At 44.9% G+C, this 18,377-nt stretch overlaps 1 protein-coding gene across 4 annotated transcripts in view; it reads left to right on the forward strand.

Annotated features, from left to right (window-relative positions):
- The window catches only part of TMEM184B (transmembrane protein 184B), a 506,709-nt gene that overhangs the window by 118,021 nt on the left and 370,311 nt on the right, over positions 1 to 18,377 (forward strand). Inside the window, exon 1 of one of the 4 annotated variants that reach the window (XM_078683698.1) lies at positions 1,171 to 1,298. The exons of 1 other annotated variant lie outside the window; for it this stretch is intronic. Coding sequence is in view for 1 of the 3 variants with exons in the window: in XM_078683697.1 (XP_078539823.1) it covers positions 1,342 to 1,350 (9 nt within the window). In the remaining 2 variants the exon portion in view is untranslated. Of the gene's footprint in view, positions 1 to 1,170; positions 1,447 to 18,377 lie in introns of those variants that run through there. 2 more of the 4 variants (XM_078683697.1, XM_078683703.1) reach the window with 2 other exon arrangements.

Below are 18,377 nucleotides of genomic sequence, written 5' to 3' on the forward strand. Positions count from 1 at the left end.
CAACTGTTCTGGCTTGCTCCCCCTGCTCCGCCGAGCGTACCCCCCCCCAAAGCAGATGGGCCATCCGGCAACCGGCCCACCAGGGCCACGCACTCTGAAAGCACGCATTGTCAGAGTTGGTCGGGTCCCAGCCCGCGCCACACTAAGTGGTGCTACATCTGCCTCTACTCTGTGCCTCTCCCCGGGTCAGCCCAGTGCTGGCCTCCACCAGGGGTGGGGTGCTGCAACCCTAGCCACCTGGGAGATGTTCCCCTCCCCCTTCCTTATGTCAGACGGCTCCAGCCGGGCCTAGACACCCCGCCTTGTGGGGCGGAAGTGGGGGAGGGAGTAAAACTGCACTCACCGTGACAAATAGCAGCTCCCAGGGACACGTCCGAAACAGCGACAGGGTGAGGGGACAAAGAGGCCGCCAGGTGGGCGGGGGAGGAATTTATACCTCTCCCCCACCCGGCCGGAAGTGACGCGTGGGACCCATACAGGGGTCGCGGAACACTGGGCTGCCCCGTGTGCCATCTTGTGGCACTAAGGGGGCTGCCCTCTTATGAGGGTCCCCTGCGGGGACGTGTCGGTCGGCCTGCAATCTGACCCTACTACAATAACTGACTTTGTTGAAATTTCCAGAAACGTCCTTCTGTTTGCAGTGGTGTGGCTCACACTGCCAATGAGTGGTGCAGATCTGTGGTTAATAGTAGGATCAGCTTAAAAGGTGAACTAGATGCTTTAGTTTCTGGTGCTTTACAGCAGTTTTTACATCATCTTCAAGTGTCTTGTTGCTCAAATAGGTGTAATTGCAGATATTTATATGCTTTCCTAGTCTTCATTTTGCCACTCATATTCGTTGGAATGTCACTCATAATTACACTGAACTTATGAACATGTCACACTTGGCAATCTCAAACGTTGACAGCTATGTAGGATTTGCCAATTTGTGTTTTTTCGAGACGTCGACACGTATAGTACGTGAATAACTAATTTTAGCGGAGAAGTCCTGAAGACCTACTATAAATGTTGCGGCGACCACAGTTTTCAATAAGGTTGAGTACATTTCAGCATGAAAAAGTTGGAAAGCATTCATTGTTCTCGAATACAAAACACCACCAATCTGGCACGTTACAAAAAAAGCATCTCCGTGATGACGTAACACGCAGGAACGTCAACTCGGGGGCAGTGATTGCCCGTGCGACGTCGTCGTCCCACACGGCTGGTAGTGCGACTGCGCTGAATAACGGGCTGCACAGCCGGAGGTGAAAGGGGAGGGAGCTGTTTCCACACAGACCGCCCAGGCGGCGGGGACCAAGGTAGGCTGTTGTCCGGCCAGAGGAGAGGCTACCGGGAGCGGCGATGCAACGGGTGAGGGAATCAACGGCCAGCGGAGGAGGCTGGAGAAGAAAAATAGGGGGCTGCGCGCGTGCGCCAGCCGCTTGAGGGAAACCAATCCCACAGGGGGTGGGGATCTGTTTTATGGGTACGCCTACTGAAGAGTTGGAAATCTTTTTTAGCCACGCCTACCACAAGGTGTTGTTTTAATAGTGTTAGTTCCAGGGGGCACGCCCACTGAGGGACTGCCAGGGATACGCCCCCCCCCTTCTCGGGTAAAATGTACCTGTCTATTTTTTTTGTCCGTTTTAAACCGCGCGAACTCGACCCGAAGGTATTGTAGCGCTTTACATGAGAGCCAGATTAAGTGATTTGCCCAGAGACACAGGATGTTGAGCCGACGCACGAATCTGGTTTCTCAGCGCCAAAGTTGGCCGCTCTTGTCATTACGCCACATCCTCGCCGGTTTATGTTTTTAACGTTCTTGATGATTAAATTATACTTTATGCAATCTATTTTGTATTCATTTATAGCCGAACGTTTCTGTCTTTGTTGAATTCAGTTACATTTCAGGAATCATGAAGGCAACTAAGAAAGTGACGACTTGTTTACAAATGTACTGAATATGAGTGAAATAAAAGTGCATTTTGCCGATTTCTTCTACATTTTTTTGCCTTCCTTGACATAAAAATAGTGGCCCTGGCAGCAAAGACTGTTATGGTGGTAATCCTAGCTAACGGCAGAGCATGCCTTCTCAGAGTAGGACTAGAGGATGCAGTGTTTTGCTGGGTGGCGTTAGGCCTCACAGGAACAGACAATAACTGGCGCCTGGGCCATTTATTAGTCCTCAGTAGCAGCCGCCTCCGCGACCTCCGGGAGTGTGGCAGGTCGAGCGTGCCTTGAAAGAAAATCTGCTGGGTTTTGGGTGCCAGGTTGGTATTTGATAGTGAATTGAAATTCTTGCAGTTGCAAAATCCATTTCTCGATCCTCTGGGGAGGGCGTGGCAAGGAGCTCTGAAATAGCGGGATCAGGGGCTTGTGGTCAGTGATGACAGCAAATGGGTGGCCGTACAAATATATGTCGAAATGTCGACAGTCCCACAGTATTGCAATTGCTTTTCTCTCGATCTGTGCGTACCTCTGCTCCGTTGGTGTGAGAGTTCGGCTAGCACAGGCTACTGGAGCCCATTCTCTGCACTCTTGACGCTGAGCTACGACTGCGCCTAGGCATGTGGGGCTGGCATCCACTACGAGTTGCGACTCTTTGGATCAACATGCACTAGTGTGGTGTCCGCTGATAGGGCTGCCTTGGATTGTTTGAAAGATTCTTCCTTCTCGGATCCCCATGTCCACGAGCTGGTGACCTTGGTCAGGTCTCTGAGTGGGCCAGTTAGGTCTGACAGGTTCTTGATGGACCGTCCGCAATAGATTACCATACCCAAAAAACTGCAGACTCCTGACACAGACGTTGGGGCTGGTGCTTCTTGGATGTCTTTTACTTTTTCGGGTCCGATGCCTTTATCGGAGAATCAATAACCAAAGAAACTGATATCTTTCCGCAGGAAATCACATTCTCCCTGTGTAGGGTTGGTCCTCTGTCTCTGAGGCGGGAGAACAAGGCTTGGAGAGCAACGTGGGAGCGTGCACCAGAATATCGTCGCTCACGTTGAGCACTCCACTCAGCCCACAGAGGACGTTTTTGATGATGTTCTGGAAACCTCTGCAGCGCTGAAGATCCCAAAGTTGAGCCTAGTGTACCTCCAGAGTCCTGCGTGAGTTGAGAAAGTGGTGATGGGCGGGAGTCTTGGTGCAGAGATATTTGATGGTAGCCAGATTGGAGATCCATCCTGGAGAACCACTTGGACCCTGCCAGCTCACCAATGATGTCATCCATGGTCAGTTTGAGGTGGGGTTCCCGCTTAATCGCTAAGTTTTGGACTCTCATGTCCACACAGATGCATACAGCGTCGGGCTGTATAGGCTTCTTTGCCACGACGATGGGTGATACCTATGGCGTTGGTCCTCGCACCCGTTAGATGATGCCCACTCTCTCTAGGAGTCGGAGCTCGGCCTCCACTTTCGGTCGGAGATGGAATGCGATTCTTCGGTGTCTGAGGGCTATTGGAGCCACCGACTTGTCGATGTGCTATTGGATGGCTGGTCCTTTCAAGCACCAGATCCCATCAAACAATGGCGTGAAATCCTACAGTAGGCGGTCTAAGTCGTGCGCGTGCACCTCAAATGCAAACTGGATTAGGTTGTGGTCTTGAGTGCTGCGATAGCTAAGAAGGAAATCTTACCCTCCCCGCGACACATAGACTTTGGCATGTTGGCAGGTAGATTCGTGAGAGATGGACAGACAATAACAGGTATCACACTGCTTATCAATTAGTGACCAGCTACAAACAGACCACTACCGGAGCCCTAGGCTCTTTATTGTCTTTTTCGTACGCCAGTCCAGCACATTACACACACGAACTGGGGGTCCCAACTGGTTTCTCCCCTACGTGACTGGGAGAGGTGGTCTCGCCCTCTGGCGACAACCTTGCAGAGGATTAGGACACGGCGTAGCTTAACCAAGCGCATAGTAATCGCATGATCAAAGGACGGGAAACTTTTTTTTTTTTTTTCTTGGGGCACCTTCACAGTTGCGGTTTTGTTGAAATCTCTCAAAAATGTGTAAGGGGTTTCTGCCTGGTCCTCAAGATAGTGGTCGCCATAGCTCTGTGTCTCAGGGACACCATATATCAAGGCCTGGGTGTTTCTTAATATTCCATTGTTTTCATGTGTGTTCAGGGTGGCCATCCTAGTTTTTTTGCAGGGTTTTCCTGCATTTGGATGTTATGTTCCGTTGCCTGCTCTCAGCTGGTACGTGCCGCTAAATGTCAATTTTTCTGCTTACAGCTAGCTGCATATCACAGGACGCATCAAGTAGCTTCCCAGAATGTGGTCATCTCACTATTTCGATCATCTAGGAGTTGTTAAAAGAACTGCATGTCTGTGGAAGGAGGAGCTGCAGCACGGGAGAAGTGCACAATGCAGCTTAAGGGAAATAGTTGTTTTTAGAGACGTTAATAAGGAATGTGTAGTTGTGCAGATAACCATAAATGTGTGAATGAAAACCAGGCTGGGGGCATATGCTTGGTATATGGCCATAGTTTTTATTTCTATCATTGAACCTCCTACAAGGTGCACACCCATTGTTAGATCTGGGAAGAGGCAGGTAGAGTATGATTTGCCCAAGATCAAAGAATATGATAGAGTTGGAGTCCCGAGATTGTAATGCATTTCTGTACTGCTTGTTTGAAAAGGCTAGCTCTTTGCGTTCATCCTGGTGAAAAGACCATGAGAACGGGCACAGTCTATCCACTTTGTCAAGGTAATATTCAGTCCGGGTTTCTTTTTGCTACAAACTTAATATAACTTTTAGATTTAATTCTAAATACTCACAATCCATGGGTGTGGAATTTTCCAAATAATCTACTTGTCCAAGGGACAAAATGCCACAGAGATCTACATGTCCTGTAAAATCCACTTGTCCCACCTACTCCCGTCCCACATCAAACATAAGGGCTCCGGCTGACAGAGAAACATTAGTGCTTCCATTCTTATGAATAGGGCTCCCGGTTTTATATGGTATTTATTTTTATGACATTTCTGTCTGTATATTATCCATATTTATTTTTTGTCAACTTTATCTGTATTTATCCATATTTATTATGAGTTTTATGAAGGAAAAAAAGCTGAAACTGGTATATTTCCGCATTTATTTAACCAATAAAAATGCAGTCATGCTTGAATGCCTGCCAGGCTTCAGATATGAACACATGCAGAAGATAAATCAATGCACGTATGTGAAAATATGCACATTTCAGTATCAGCTTTGTGCATATCTACTGCTGTTTAAGCCTCTTTACTAAAGTTCCTTTTTTTAAACCCCTGACCTATCATTCCACACAGGTTTTGGCCTGGCAATCATGAAAAAAGTGTATTTAGAATCACTCAAAAAGCACCCAATTTCAGTTTTTATCCATATTTAAAAATAAATACAGATAAGAAAATAAATGGTTTTCTGTCTGTATTTATCTGTAAAAATCTGTAAAAATGTAAAGCAGAGAGTCTTATTTAAAAAGAAAAAGTTAGTTTGGTTGAAATAAAATATTTGCCTAAGATCACACAATTTAAGCATGGAAGCTATTTTTTTTAATTTATCAAGCCAGAACATGTTCTCTTTCACAAAGAGTATCTAAATAGTTCCGTACTGTCAAGAATTTTGCCACATCACAAATAGCAGATAACTACTGTAAATAAACTCTGCACTCAAGCAGGATGTTGCATAATGTCACAACTAATTGCAACCAGTACTTACTTAACTCACTGCTTAAAAAAAAAAAACATGATCACTAATAATGAACATCTGTCGCATACAAGCTACAGCTATCCAGAATACTGAACTATCCCAGAGCATGCAGACATATCACAAATAACGGACAGTCATCACAAACGTATGATTCAAGTAAGACTGCGGAGATACAATCACCAAAAGAACCCTGGACTATGATTAAATAATATAACGTGAACGTGCATTTGCAAAGCTATTTGAGGCAGAACTGAAGTGCATTGCAGAGCTGTTCATAGAGGCCCAGCCCCCCTGTTTCACACAAGCACACACACACAGTCAGACTGATCTAGTTGTGTACATTGGCAGAGGTCTGCATATCTATTTGTATAAAGTAGCACATATCAAATGAACACACCACCATAATTGAAGTCCTGCTAAGTGAAATCAGCATTTTCTCTTCTTCTTTAATGCTAGTACCCTTCATATCTTCCTCACCACTTCCCGATTTCACTTGTTTCTAATATTCTAGCCCGAGTTATTTTAAGACATGACTACTCTTGCATATGACCTCGAGACTCAATGAAAGTGCATTTCTAATAAAAGAATGACTTTTTTTGCAGTTTAATAGCGCAAACTCTACCTGAACGTATTGGAGCGCTTAGATGAGCGCCAGTTACATTACTACAAGGACACTTATTTATTTCTGAGTGTATCACTGATGGCAGCTGCACGAGAAATATCAAATGATATGTGAACTTATGCAGAGGGGGACATTATTCTGGCAGACGCCAATACAATATTAAGGCGATCATTGTAGTCTTTACAGAGAAAAACAAAGTGGCTGCTAGAGGTACATCAGAGGTCTCCCTGTGACCCGCCTTAGGCATTCTCTGCTACACTTGGAGCGCGGCGCAGCTGAAGTTGCAAAATTAAGTAAAACAATGTGTGGCTCACTGTGACAATTGCTGTTAGGCAGCGCCCTTCCAACCACATAAGCACACGCCTGCAGATAACTTTATTCCACTGTAGATCACGCCTGATATCACTGCATGCTCTCCTTTTGTCTCCACCTTCACTTACTTTCTCCTTCTGAGGTTTTTAATCTGCTACTGTATTCGCGCCTCTTTCTTCCCCCCAGTGCAGCGCTGTCTCACTTTATCACGCCGGAACATTAAGCTGATTAATTGCCCAGCCAAAACACAAGCGCCCTACATGCCTCCTTGGTGGGGGAATTGGAGAGCCTTTCATGACCTTTTGCGATGGAGGGAGCGTTCTTCAGTGGAAATACTAATCCCGGTCACAAAGAGCTTTTACTACACCGTCAGCATTAGAACAGTGAGGCGGCTACTTTCGTTTTCCAAAATCTATGTATTTTTAACCCCCGCATGAAGTCCTGGCACTAATGTGGCGATGTGTGCAGTGCTCATGCTGCCCGCAATTATCTAACTTTCAAAGGAACAGTTAAGTCTCCTTTTACAATTATTAAAGATACACTGAAGCGACGCTGCTGAGGCATTTGCAGTTTAAAAAAAATGCGCACAACGGGCTAAATCAATCCCGAAAAAATGGCACTGGCAAATTGAGCGCTTTCTCCACAATGGGAAAGATATCGCTCATTTGTGAGAGAAATTGCCCAATCACTGTCAGATGTCTGGTATGAAAGGGACTTTTAATCCACTCTGCATACCAAAACAAACGTGCGCAGTCGGCAAGAGATGTGATGAGTCAGCCCGCGCTTTCTGCAGCCACAATGATGCTGCATTAGCGACGGGCCGTCAGCAGGCAGGCATTAAAGTTCTAGTCTAATATTTCAGTGGAATCTCTATCCATGCAGGGAAAAATAAAACTAGCAGTTCTATGGCGGGCGCCTTGGCAGTGCTTTAATTTTACCTCAAATGGAATTTCCTTGCTCGTGGAGGTCCCGAAGTTCAACTGCTTGCTGAGAGTAGTGACGTTTCACTCCCCAGCCAATCACTGGCTAGAGCCCAGTGAAGTCATGGGCTGCTAGCCAATCAGAGGGCTCCAAAGGCTCCAAAGGCTCTCTGCAAGCGCACAGCCTATTTTCTTGACGTGATTTAATGTCTGCTTGTCCGTAGGACAAAATAGACATTAAATCTTCTTGCCCGTCAATAAAAACCACATGGTTCGGGCGTCGGGCGATAGGATTCCCCCACCCCTGACAATCTTGAATACAAATGGGAAACATAACAGTACGTTTTAAGGGCGATTGCCTAGGAACATGGAACTTATTCAAATGGAGATACTGGGATTAAAACCCACATTTAATACATATTTTAATTTCCAGCACATTGGGTAAAGCTGTAAATCCAGGATTAGATGTTAAGCATAGTATTGGTGCCTGGCGACCTGAGCGGTTTGCCCACATTGTTAGAGGTACTGTCAATGTGTTTTTAGGTTGAGCCTAGCGTTGCAGCGCATGCGCTGCTCGCTCTGCGAGGCATGCTGTAGTAGGGTAAGTTGTGGAAGTGCCGTGGAAGCCCCTCCCATATTTTTAATTGACTGGTGTCATTGTCCATAGTAAATGCTGGCTTCCGATTGATAATGAGGCTTCTTAGTACCTCCTTGTTACAGCCCTGTCTCCTTTTGAGACCACCCATCAGGACTGGATCTTTCACTTGCGGTGGTACACTGTCTCCTTCATAAGTCGGTAAGCACACTTTTTTTAAATTCGGCTTTGGTAAGGGTGGTCGAATGTTTATTTTTGCATCGTGCTTTCACTTTAACAATAGCTGCTGCCCCACCCCGCGAGTGCTGTGTGGGGCGGCAGCTATTGTTAAAGTGAAAGCGCGATGCAAATATAAAGAAGCGGCTTCCTTTGCCCAGTGGTGACAGCTTGTTTAGTCCTATTGCTGTGTTTCATTTCAAATGAGGACTGTGGGCTTTCAGGTCTTTTTCAAGTTTTAGCAAGTTAGTTTCATGAAGTTTATTTGTTACAGCAAGTAGTTTTTAACCAACTTGGGTTTTGGGAGACCAACTCTGCTAACAGTATCCTACTTCACCTCCGCCTCTGAAAGCGGACAAATGTGACAAGATAATAAGATTTAAAGTCATCTTTATTGCTCATTTGCTTTGTGAGCAATAAAAAGGCCTTTAAATCTTATCTTGTCACATTTGCTTCGTTTTCAAAGACGGAGGACAAAAGTTAGTATGTTTTCCTACTCGCCAGAAAGGGCGAGTAGGACCTAAAAATAGCTCGACCTCATAAAATTTACCTCGCAAATGCGAGCGGTCGAGTGGATTTGTCGAGCCCTGCATGAGATCCCTTTGCGGTCGATGCCACAACCCCAATACCCCATATGCCGTGAGGCGAAAGCCTCTGTAGCCGAAATCCTTGAACAATTGGAATATCAAGGTGTAATTGAAACGTCTGTGACTCCAATGAATAACCCGCTTTTTACTGTGACCAGTTTGGTATTGGATTACCGCCACTTAAACTCACATTGTCATACGTGTGCGGTGCAGAGTAATCACAGTTCTGCTTTAGTGGATAGTCTAGTGTGTAAAAGGTTCAAAACTACGCTTGACATTACAATGGATTCTTTGCCCATAACTTGTACCCATTTAGTGGACAGTGGACGAGTTTTACCTGTGGTGGCAAACCATGCCAATTTTTTCGTTTGCCCATGGGCTACAAGAATAGTCCAGGCGTTTTTGCTGCCCGCATTGTGTCTCTGCTTGAGAGGCTCGACGCAGATGCATGTTCGTATATGGATGACATTTATCTCACAGACGACGAATTTGGCCGCATCTGTGCCATGTTGACTGCGTAATTTGTCGTTTTGCGGACTTTGGCTATAAATTCAATTTTGCGAAATCGCAAATTGCAGAATACAGTTTTGTTCGTGGGCTACGAGCTCAACAATGAAGGTAGAGGCTTGGCTCCTCACTTCTTGGAGAAATGCGCACTTTTACACGCTCCCACAACTCTAAAAAAGTTGCAATCCTTACTGGGATTCCTAAATTTTGGATGAACATACATTCCAGAATATGTCCAGCGTATCAAGCCGCTTTATGCATTGATACAACCTACTTTTTCCAAATTGTGCTGGCTGCCAGAACATTCAGCCGTCTTGCAATCTTTGCAGGCTGACCTACTTGAATCTAAGTTCTTGTCGACTCATGATAACCACACAAACCTGGTGATAAGAATCGTGCCAGGGGCGGTGGGTTTCACGTACCTCACTTTTAATGAGAGAGAGACAGTTCCTACTGCTTACAAGTCACACCTGTACACTTCCGCCGAATTGCGTTTTTCTACTGGAAAAAGTTTTGACAGCAGTGCAAATGGCGATTCTTAAGGAACGTGCACTGTCGCAGGGAAAACGCATTGTGGTTGTTACTCCGTATCCTGCCTTGGAGGCAGTGACGAAGGCCAGTGTACCAAATTCCAAGGCTTTGCACCTTCGGTGGATACAATGCGCTACATCTTTGACATTACCTGATGTAACGTCCGTTTTCGATTCCTCTTTGCAGACTCCGGAGTTTTTGCAGTATGAGTTTGTTCATCCTGCTCCTCTGACTATGCGCCCACTGGAGGATTTTCGTTTTATCATTTACACTGATGGGAGTGCTCAAGCGGCTACGGGTTCTAGACACGCGTATTCCGCGGCCTGTGCAATTGTGGTCGGTACAATGGTGGATGGTGAATTCAAGTCCGATGTCATGCATACACAGACATTAGGGGACTGTACCGCCCAGTTAGCAGAACTACGAGCTCTGATGCTTGCGTTGGAGTACGCTGACCCCGGTGTGACTACTCTTATTGTAAGTGATTCCTACTACTCTGTACAGTCTTTCAATGACAATCTACCCTTTTGGCCTCAAAATGATTATCTTGACTCCAAGGGTCACACAATAAAACATAAAATGATCTGGATTCGAGTGGCGGAGCTTAAAGATCGTCTCCCGCTCGTTTTTGTAATTCATACTCTGGGTCATCAGTGCGTGGGAGTTCATGCTGTTGGCAACTGTCTCGCGGATGAAGCTGCGAAGACAGCAGAGGCAAGATTTGCAGTGGCAGCGGTTACACGTTCCAAAAGTAAGATTGATGATGACATCTTGGCAGCTATTGCCGCGACTGCGAAGGGAGGTAATTATCCTAAGGGTTTCCCTTCGAAGTACTCCGATCACTTAAGTCCAGATAAAGTTCCTTATGTGAGAATTAACGACGTTGGTGACAGACTGATTCCCAACGCGGACCGCAGACAGGCTTTGATTACAGCAGCCCATGTGGGGTTGGCTTCGGCGTATCAGCTACTGTATCTCTCCTTCAACAACGATACTGGTGGCGTGGTTTGTATAAACAGACATGTGATTTTGTCCTTCAATGTGACATTTGTCAGCAAATTAAACCTTCTTCTGCTGCACGCCCGCCCCAAACTCAGTTGTACATTTCTAAAAAGCCACTTGGTGTGTTTATTTGGATCACTGCGGTCCTTTCTCCTCTGATACGGCATATAAGTACCTCTTAGTAGCAGTTGACTCTTGCACGCTCTTTGTGTGTGTGTGGCCTCAAAGGAGCGTTGATGCCAGAACTATCGTAAGAGATTTGCGTGTCTTTGTGGGAATTTTTGCATGTGGCACCTTCCATTCAGACCAGCGTCCAGCATTTGCCTCTAAGGCGTACAAGGATGCCATGGCTTCATTGGGGGTCCAAGTCAAATTTTCGTCTCCATACAGGCCTGAGGGCAATAGTGTTGTGGAGTGGATCAACCGTGACTTAAAGCAATCATTGACAGCGAAGGTGTTAGGTGTTGGCAGAGAATGGCTCACCCACTTGAATAGCGTACAACATGCACTTAATAATCTCCCTAGAAGGTCTCTGGGTGGGCGTACCCCATACGAAATGTTCTTTGGCATCAAGATGTTTGTTCCGGACATTGATGGTCTTGACATGGCGGCGGGAGCCGCATCTTATGACGTAGACGAACATTCTAATGTTTTGCAGAACCTATAAAAGACCAGAGACAGTTTTGCAAAGAAACACTTGCCCTCCATGTCTGAAGCTGCGTTGCAGATTCCGGTAGTCAGCTGGTTACCCCACGTTGGAGAACTGGTCCGCGAGAAGATCGACAACAAAAAAGAATTTGGTCCTTCCTATCGAGCTCCAGTTGCCGTGCTTGGAGTGCAGGGTACAAGAACTGCAATTTTACCTCCTCTTCCTGGACGAAAGGGGAACAGGTACATTTCAATTAACCATGTCAAACCACACAGGGTGGCCGATACTGTATAGTATGAAGCCTGCGGTTTCGTGACCAGCAATGGTGCAACACTCTGTTTTGGCCCCGGATCTTGCCATCGGGTCTGATGTTGCCATTGAAATGAGTCCACTTACGAATCCTATAGTTAATCAACCTACTGGTGATCCTCTTAATGACACTGAATATACTTATCCAACTGACTTGTCTATGCCTGATTTGGAAACTCGTGTGGCTAATCAGTCCGATTTTTCATTTGACACTGGCTCATCCACATCAAGGACCCCTTCAAAAGTTTCAATTTTTGTTACCTGGTTTAAAAAACATTTTTTGATCCCACCTTGGATTTACATTTGGCTCGTGCTGATTGCTATTTTTTATTCATGTCCATAGCGTTTGTGGTATATTTTTTTCTTTTTATCAATGGACACTATGTTGAAGAAAGAACTTAAATTCGAGTGATTGATGGAACTTTGGCTCCCCACTCCTCTTCGCACATCATGGGGACCAGACTTTTGTTCATATAACTGCCTGGCCTGTTTTAGATGGGATTGTATGGGATGCTATAAAGTTCCAGATTCATGGTCCTACAGAGGTTATTAATGTTCCCAATGTACTCCGTGTTTCTATGGGGGATGTGGTTAAACAAAATATTCGCTCTGATGATTGGAATGTTAAGGCGGTTGAAGCCTTATTTACTGATTTGAAATATTATGCTTCCTTCGATGCTAAAGATTTATATTTAGAGTCCGCAAATTATGGTGATTTGTACTGTTACCAACATTTTGGCAATCACTTTTTGCATAAGACTAGCTGATTCCGAAGCATGGTTAATTTCACTCAGTGGGAACATTGTCTCGCACCAGTGGAAGGCAATTCCAAAACATTTTCCTATTTTACTGATTTTGATCAATCCATCCCTAATGCTTTTTATTTTAAATTAACTGGAGAGTCATTTTCCAAGGCTGGGGGCTATGAACTGTGGAGAGATACTATTGATCTTAAATCTGTTTGGGGTTCTAAAAGTTGGCAAGTACAAGGCACTGAGGCTTTGCATTGTGCTTCTCTCATCCCGAACCATATGTTGTTTCTGAATGATACTATTTCGCGAACAACATGCTTTGGATTGGCTACTTCTAAAAAATTGAATGCTCCTTCCTTTCCAGAATTGGGTGAATTCCGCCATTGGAATAATTTTACCCGTACACCCCTGAGTGAGTTTCAGGCACTGTTTAGTAATTCCTCTTTTAATGTTTCCAGCATTAGTCCCGAGGGCTGGTTGCTATGGCAAAAAAGTGCAGATTCCTGCCAGAAGCACTTTCCAGGTCTGACCCCTGGCTACACGGTGGTTAGAGTTGATCCCCTTTTCCAGACTCACCATTCAGTCACCACCTATTCTGTAGGCAAATTGTGCCAGAGTTGGCTCAGACATTCATCCTTAGCGTCTGTTAAGTCACATTTATTCAAGATCTCTGATACTGTTGATTTAATGATTTTGTAAAAGGCCCTGCGGGTGGCAGATAGAAAAGATGGATATATGCTGCTTACAATGAAGTTTGGAAACTGGCTCAAATTGAAGCTGCTTCTAGGCTTAGGGCTATAGATCAAGCTACTTTAGAAAAAGTGCTTGCTGTTGTAGACAATAGCATTAACGCCCTTTCTTCCCGAATTTACACTTTAGATAATATGGTGTCATCTGTGGTTGATATTGTGCATGAAGATGTTGTAGTGTTATATCATGGGCAAAATCAATTGCGTTCTGTAATGCAGTTTGCCTGGACTTTGCAGACACTTAAGAATGGTCGCATTCCTTGGGATTACATGAACACGAGCTTGTTATTTTTGCCTTTTAATTTGACTTTAAAACAGCAATTTATGTCAATAAAAGATGCCACGTTTTCCCTGTTGCAAATTGAAAAATTAGAACCATTGCCTTTTTGTGTAGCAGAGGCAAATTCGGCTGTGTGGCTTATCCACGGCTTAATAACCTTACCCTTCTCTCTTTTCAAGTTCGAGAATTGCATGAAACACTATGCTATAGGCAGATTTGAGCCCCTGGGTGGAGCATATCTTCATGAAGTTTGGAACCTCCCATTCACTTCCAGATGCTTGAGGGATGGTAAAGAGGTATTTTTAAATGGCGAAGATTGCATCACTACACCAGACCATTCATTAACATGCAGAAATCTTGAATTGCATGGCTCTTGTAATGTCCTTGCACCCAATTTGGCGTGTGTTTTGAAAGGCACCCCTGTTCCGGCCATTACACCTACTTTCACATTGCTTTCTAATGGTAGTTATTTTTTATTAAATAATGAAGAGTGTTGTGGGTTACACGCCGGTATTGCTTACATTGTAATCGTTTCCCAGCGTGTTGCTTGTTGCAAGAATGTGTTGTTCCCTCTTCCACATGGCAGGCTTGATTCTTCCATCTGGCCCTCGATTCTGACCTTGAAAGCAGAGTTCAACAAGATGAGCATAATAAGAGCTCTTTTGTCCCAGAAAGAAGTTCCCCTTACATCTGCGCGTGAGACATTCGTCCTGAACACACTTGGAAGATTACAGGCATGCAGAGAGACTAACCGGTCCTGATGTAATTTACACTTACTGAGCGGACAGGTAAATGGGGTCCCCCTAAGAAAGCTTATCTTTATAGAAAAAGAGAAGTACTTTTATTACACACCCGATCTTAATGCTACACAAAAGTAAAGTCAGTGAGGCACAAGGTTCTAATATGAGTGCTAGTGGATAATAATCACACATGATGTGACGAGGTGAGGTTATGGCGCAGCTGTGAACTTGCTGTAATTTGTACAATCTACCTTCCTGGTTAAGTAATTTGTATGTATATCAGTTCAATTGTGTCCCACTGCTAAAAAGGTATTTCCGGGTTTCAATGTGCAAAGAATAAAATACCCATTCAGTTTAGCAACAGAGGCTCAGTCAGTGTTAAAGTTCACTTTTGTGTGAAGTATCGGGTGCTAAGGAATCTACATCACGAAGCTAACAGTAATGCGAGCGGTAGTACTCATTGTTAACAGTACTGGTGTGGTTGGCACCCCTTTTCCAGATGTGGTTTGAGGAAAGAAACTGCTCAGACCTAGGTGGTCTCACTGCCTAAATGACGCATTTCGTTCCACTTCAACAGGAACTTCTTCAGGGCATTTGAATTGTCGAAGTCCTCATTCAGCATACAAGTGTGTTTAAAAACTTGGCATAGGCATTTGCTTTCTTAAAGGTTAAGTGCTTGAATAGAAGCAGTAAGAAGTATTTCTAGTCTGTGATACACAAGGTTCAATAGCATGTTTGAAGGTATCGTTCGGTCCTCATGACTATGCCACATTCTCTAAGGCGTCCCAAGAGTCCATGAACATACAAAACAATCCATACAATTTGTTTTAGACCTAGTAATGTGCTCAGTGATGACTGCAATAATTGAATTGACTTGATGCAGTTCCCATTGTAGTGGAATTAAACTTTTTAGCTGGAAAAATAATGTACAAATTGGACCTAAAGATTGAATTGACTAGGAACTCAAGAACTACAGATTTCCTTTGTATTTGATTGGAATGTTTACGGTTTCTGTTAATGCACATGAAATGTAATATAGCGCAGACCAATGTATCAACAGAAAAAACGTATTGTATGTGTCCCAGGATATGGATGATAGTCCTGTTTCAACTAGAGTGAGTGCTTTGCAGGACCACAGACAGGCCTAGATTCTTATGGTTACCAGGGGGCAAGAGTGGACGTCTGTCCTACTGTGTAGAAGGCATCCCTGTCCAAACATATATAGATCCTTGCTGTTGAAATCGGTGAAAGGGTTCAGGTGAACACATGTACCTGCTGGGAATGTATGGTAAACTGTTTCCATAAAACTCCCACAAACCTACATTTTTTTACCTCATCAGTAGTCCGTCCTTCAGGTCAATAGTGCCATTCCTTCAGCCTTCAAGCTGCTGTAATAACGCCCTCCTAAGAAGAGGTTTCTGCCTCTCAACCCAAACATCCACAGGCTCGTGTGCAGGATACCCATTCTAGCTAGGACCTTGTAATGTGTCCCCCTTGAAAGGAAACAATTGGCTTTACCTGGGTGGATCTGAAACAAAGACCGCTGTCCTCTAAATACCCCCCATTCCTTTCATTCCTTGACACCACTTTCAAGATGACTTCTACCTAACCACCTTCTCCGGTTCCCACACGAGGATCAGAACCAGTATTTACATAGGTACATAATAGTTTAAAAGATGATCCCAACCATGCTTTTACTCTGATAAATATTGATAATCCTAGTAGGTCCATTTTTTTTGTTAAAGACAAAAGCCTTTTTCTGTGTTGAATCTAAAGATGTATTGCAAATATAACTTTGTTTGAATTGGAGGTAGTATGAGAGACAAAGGAGTTGAGGGTGTTTGCAGTTAGCAGCCTCAGCATAGAGAGTAATGGTTTAGTACCGCCATTGTTCACTAGAGCTGACATTTATTTTTAAAAGTATGTAGCTTTCACATACTGTATCTGAAATAGTTCAGGGTGTTCAAAATGTTGGTTTCCTATAGCAGTACAGGCAGCTGCAGAGGGCTCTTATGGTTGTTGATCCTCTTCTGGAGAAGTAGGCTGTATTAGGCCCAAGATGCAGGTGAGGGTCTATATAGAACAAGGGAGAGGGCCTTTGACAGTCATTTAAAGCCAGATGCAGAAGGGCTATAGTAGTATTAAGACATTCCACCCACTGTTTATAGCATGATAGTGTTAACCAGGGCTTTAACAGTTGTTAAAGGCTCTTTTACTTGGTAATGGGCCCAGGCAAGACCACGCTAACATCTGGAATGGGAATCGAGGGGCAGGTACTACAGTGGGTTGCATTTTTCCTCCCCAATGGATAACAATTTGTTAAAGTAGGTGTCTTCAGATATTACCACCATCCCCATCTGAAAAATGCAGTAAAACAGGGTACCATCATTTCATCCTCGGTAGTAAGTCTCCACATGGCACCTCTTTGTCTGCTGATAAAGGATACACATATCATGATATACTAGCATCTGACACATTCAACATTACAAACTCTTTGTTGAAAATCGGACAGACTGGGTGAAAAAATTACTGACCTCAGCAGCACTACTTCTATTCTGTAGGGTGAGGGGGGGGGGGGGGGGTTGGCGGTGTTCAGGATTGCTCTCATAAAGGGGGACCGTTGTGAAGGAGTCGGGTGTCTTTGTCACGCTGATGGTAAGCCCCAACGAAGTTTACAGGTTAGCCATTGTCTGGAGGTGGTTTACAACTGCTTAAGGCATGCACTAGTAGGCCGTCCGAGGGGATCGCTAAGAAATGAAAATGCTCATGGCCTACCTGAAACAGCAGGTAGCGCCTGTGATTCTGCAGGACAGGGCTATGGAAAGATGTCTCCTGCATATCCAATAACACTATGCAGTTTCCTGGGTCCAGGACCGGCAAAACTTGGGTCAGGGTGAGCATTTTGAACTTAGCCTCCCGGAGGAAGAAGTTTAGAGGGCTCAGGTCGAGGATAGGACGCATGCCTGCATTCTTTCTCGGCACCAGAAATTAACAGGAATAGCACCCCATCCCAGTTCCTGCGTCTGGTACCATAGTCTGCTGAGAAGTGGTCTTCTGGGGTCGTTGTGGTATAGAGGCATGTTGGGGAGGTGGGGGTTGTTGGAAGGAGCAAGGAGTAATTGTGGTAGACAATTTGGAGCACCCACTGGTCGAATGTGATGCTCCACCACTCGGCGAAATGTGATGCAATTCCCAGTGGGGAAGTTTTGCGCCGCTTGGTTGAAATTGAATCAGTTTTGCGCACGCTGTGGAGGGAGGGGCAGTGGTTTGAATAGTTTGCTGCAGCCTGAGCAAGGACTGCCAGATCCGCATCTTCTGCCTTAAAATGGCTTGGGAGGTCCGATGCTGTTGAGGCAAGGTTTCACACTGCCTCTGTTGGAATTGTATTTCAAAACCTCTAAAGGGCCAAAACTGCTGGGGAAGCTGCTGTACCTGCAGTGTCAACCCAAGAGAGAATGCCATCTCTTTACACTCTTTAAAGTGTTGAATCTGCCTTTGAATGGCATATCCATGATGGACTGTAGGAAGTTGATCAAAAAACCTAAGGAGTGAATCCAAGCATGGTGCCAAAGCACCATACAGGTCCTGACTGCTCTACCCAAGAAGTTAGTATTTTTCAGGCCCAATCAGATGGAGTATTTGGCTGCGTTCTGGCTCTCCTGCATAGGACAAGATGTCTGCAACCATTTCTTACAACTCATGTAGCTATCTCTCCAGGAGGCAGGTGGTAACAGATTTTAAGGGCAAGGTTGGCTGATGCGAGCGTCGTTTTCCTGAACGCCTCCATGTGTTTCAGCTGTCAGGCAGGGGGGTTTGAAATGCATTTGGGTTTTACTCTACTTGTGGACGTCTGCACCACAAGGCTTCCTGCAACAGGATGCTAGACCTTCTGGTCTAAGCACATGAAAAATCCTTGATGTTTAAAGCTT

This window comes from Lissotriton helveticus, chromosome 1_1 (genome assembly GCF_964261635.1).
Source record: "Lissotriton helveticus chromosome 1_1, aLisHel1.1, whole genome shotgun sequence".
Lineage (NCBI taxonomy): Eukaryota > Metazoa > Chordata > Amphibia > Caudata > Salamandridae > Lissotriton > Lissotriton helveticus.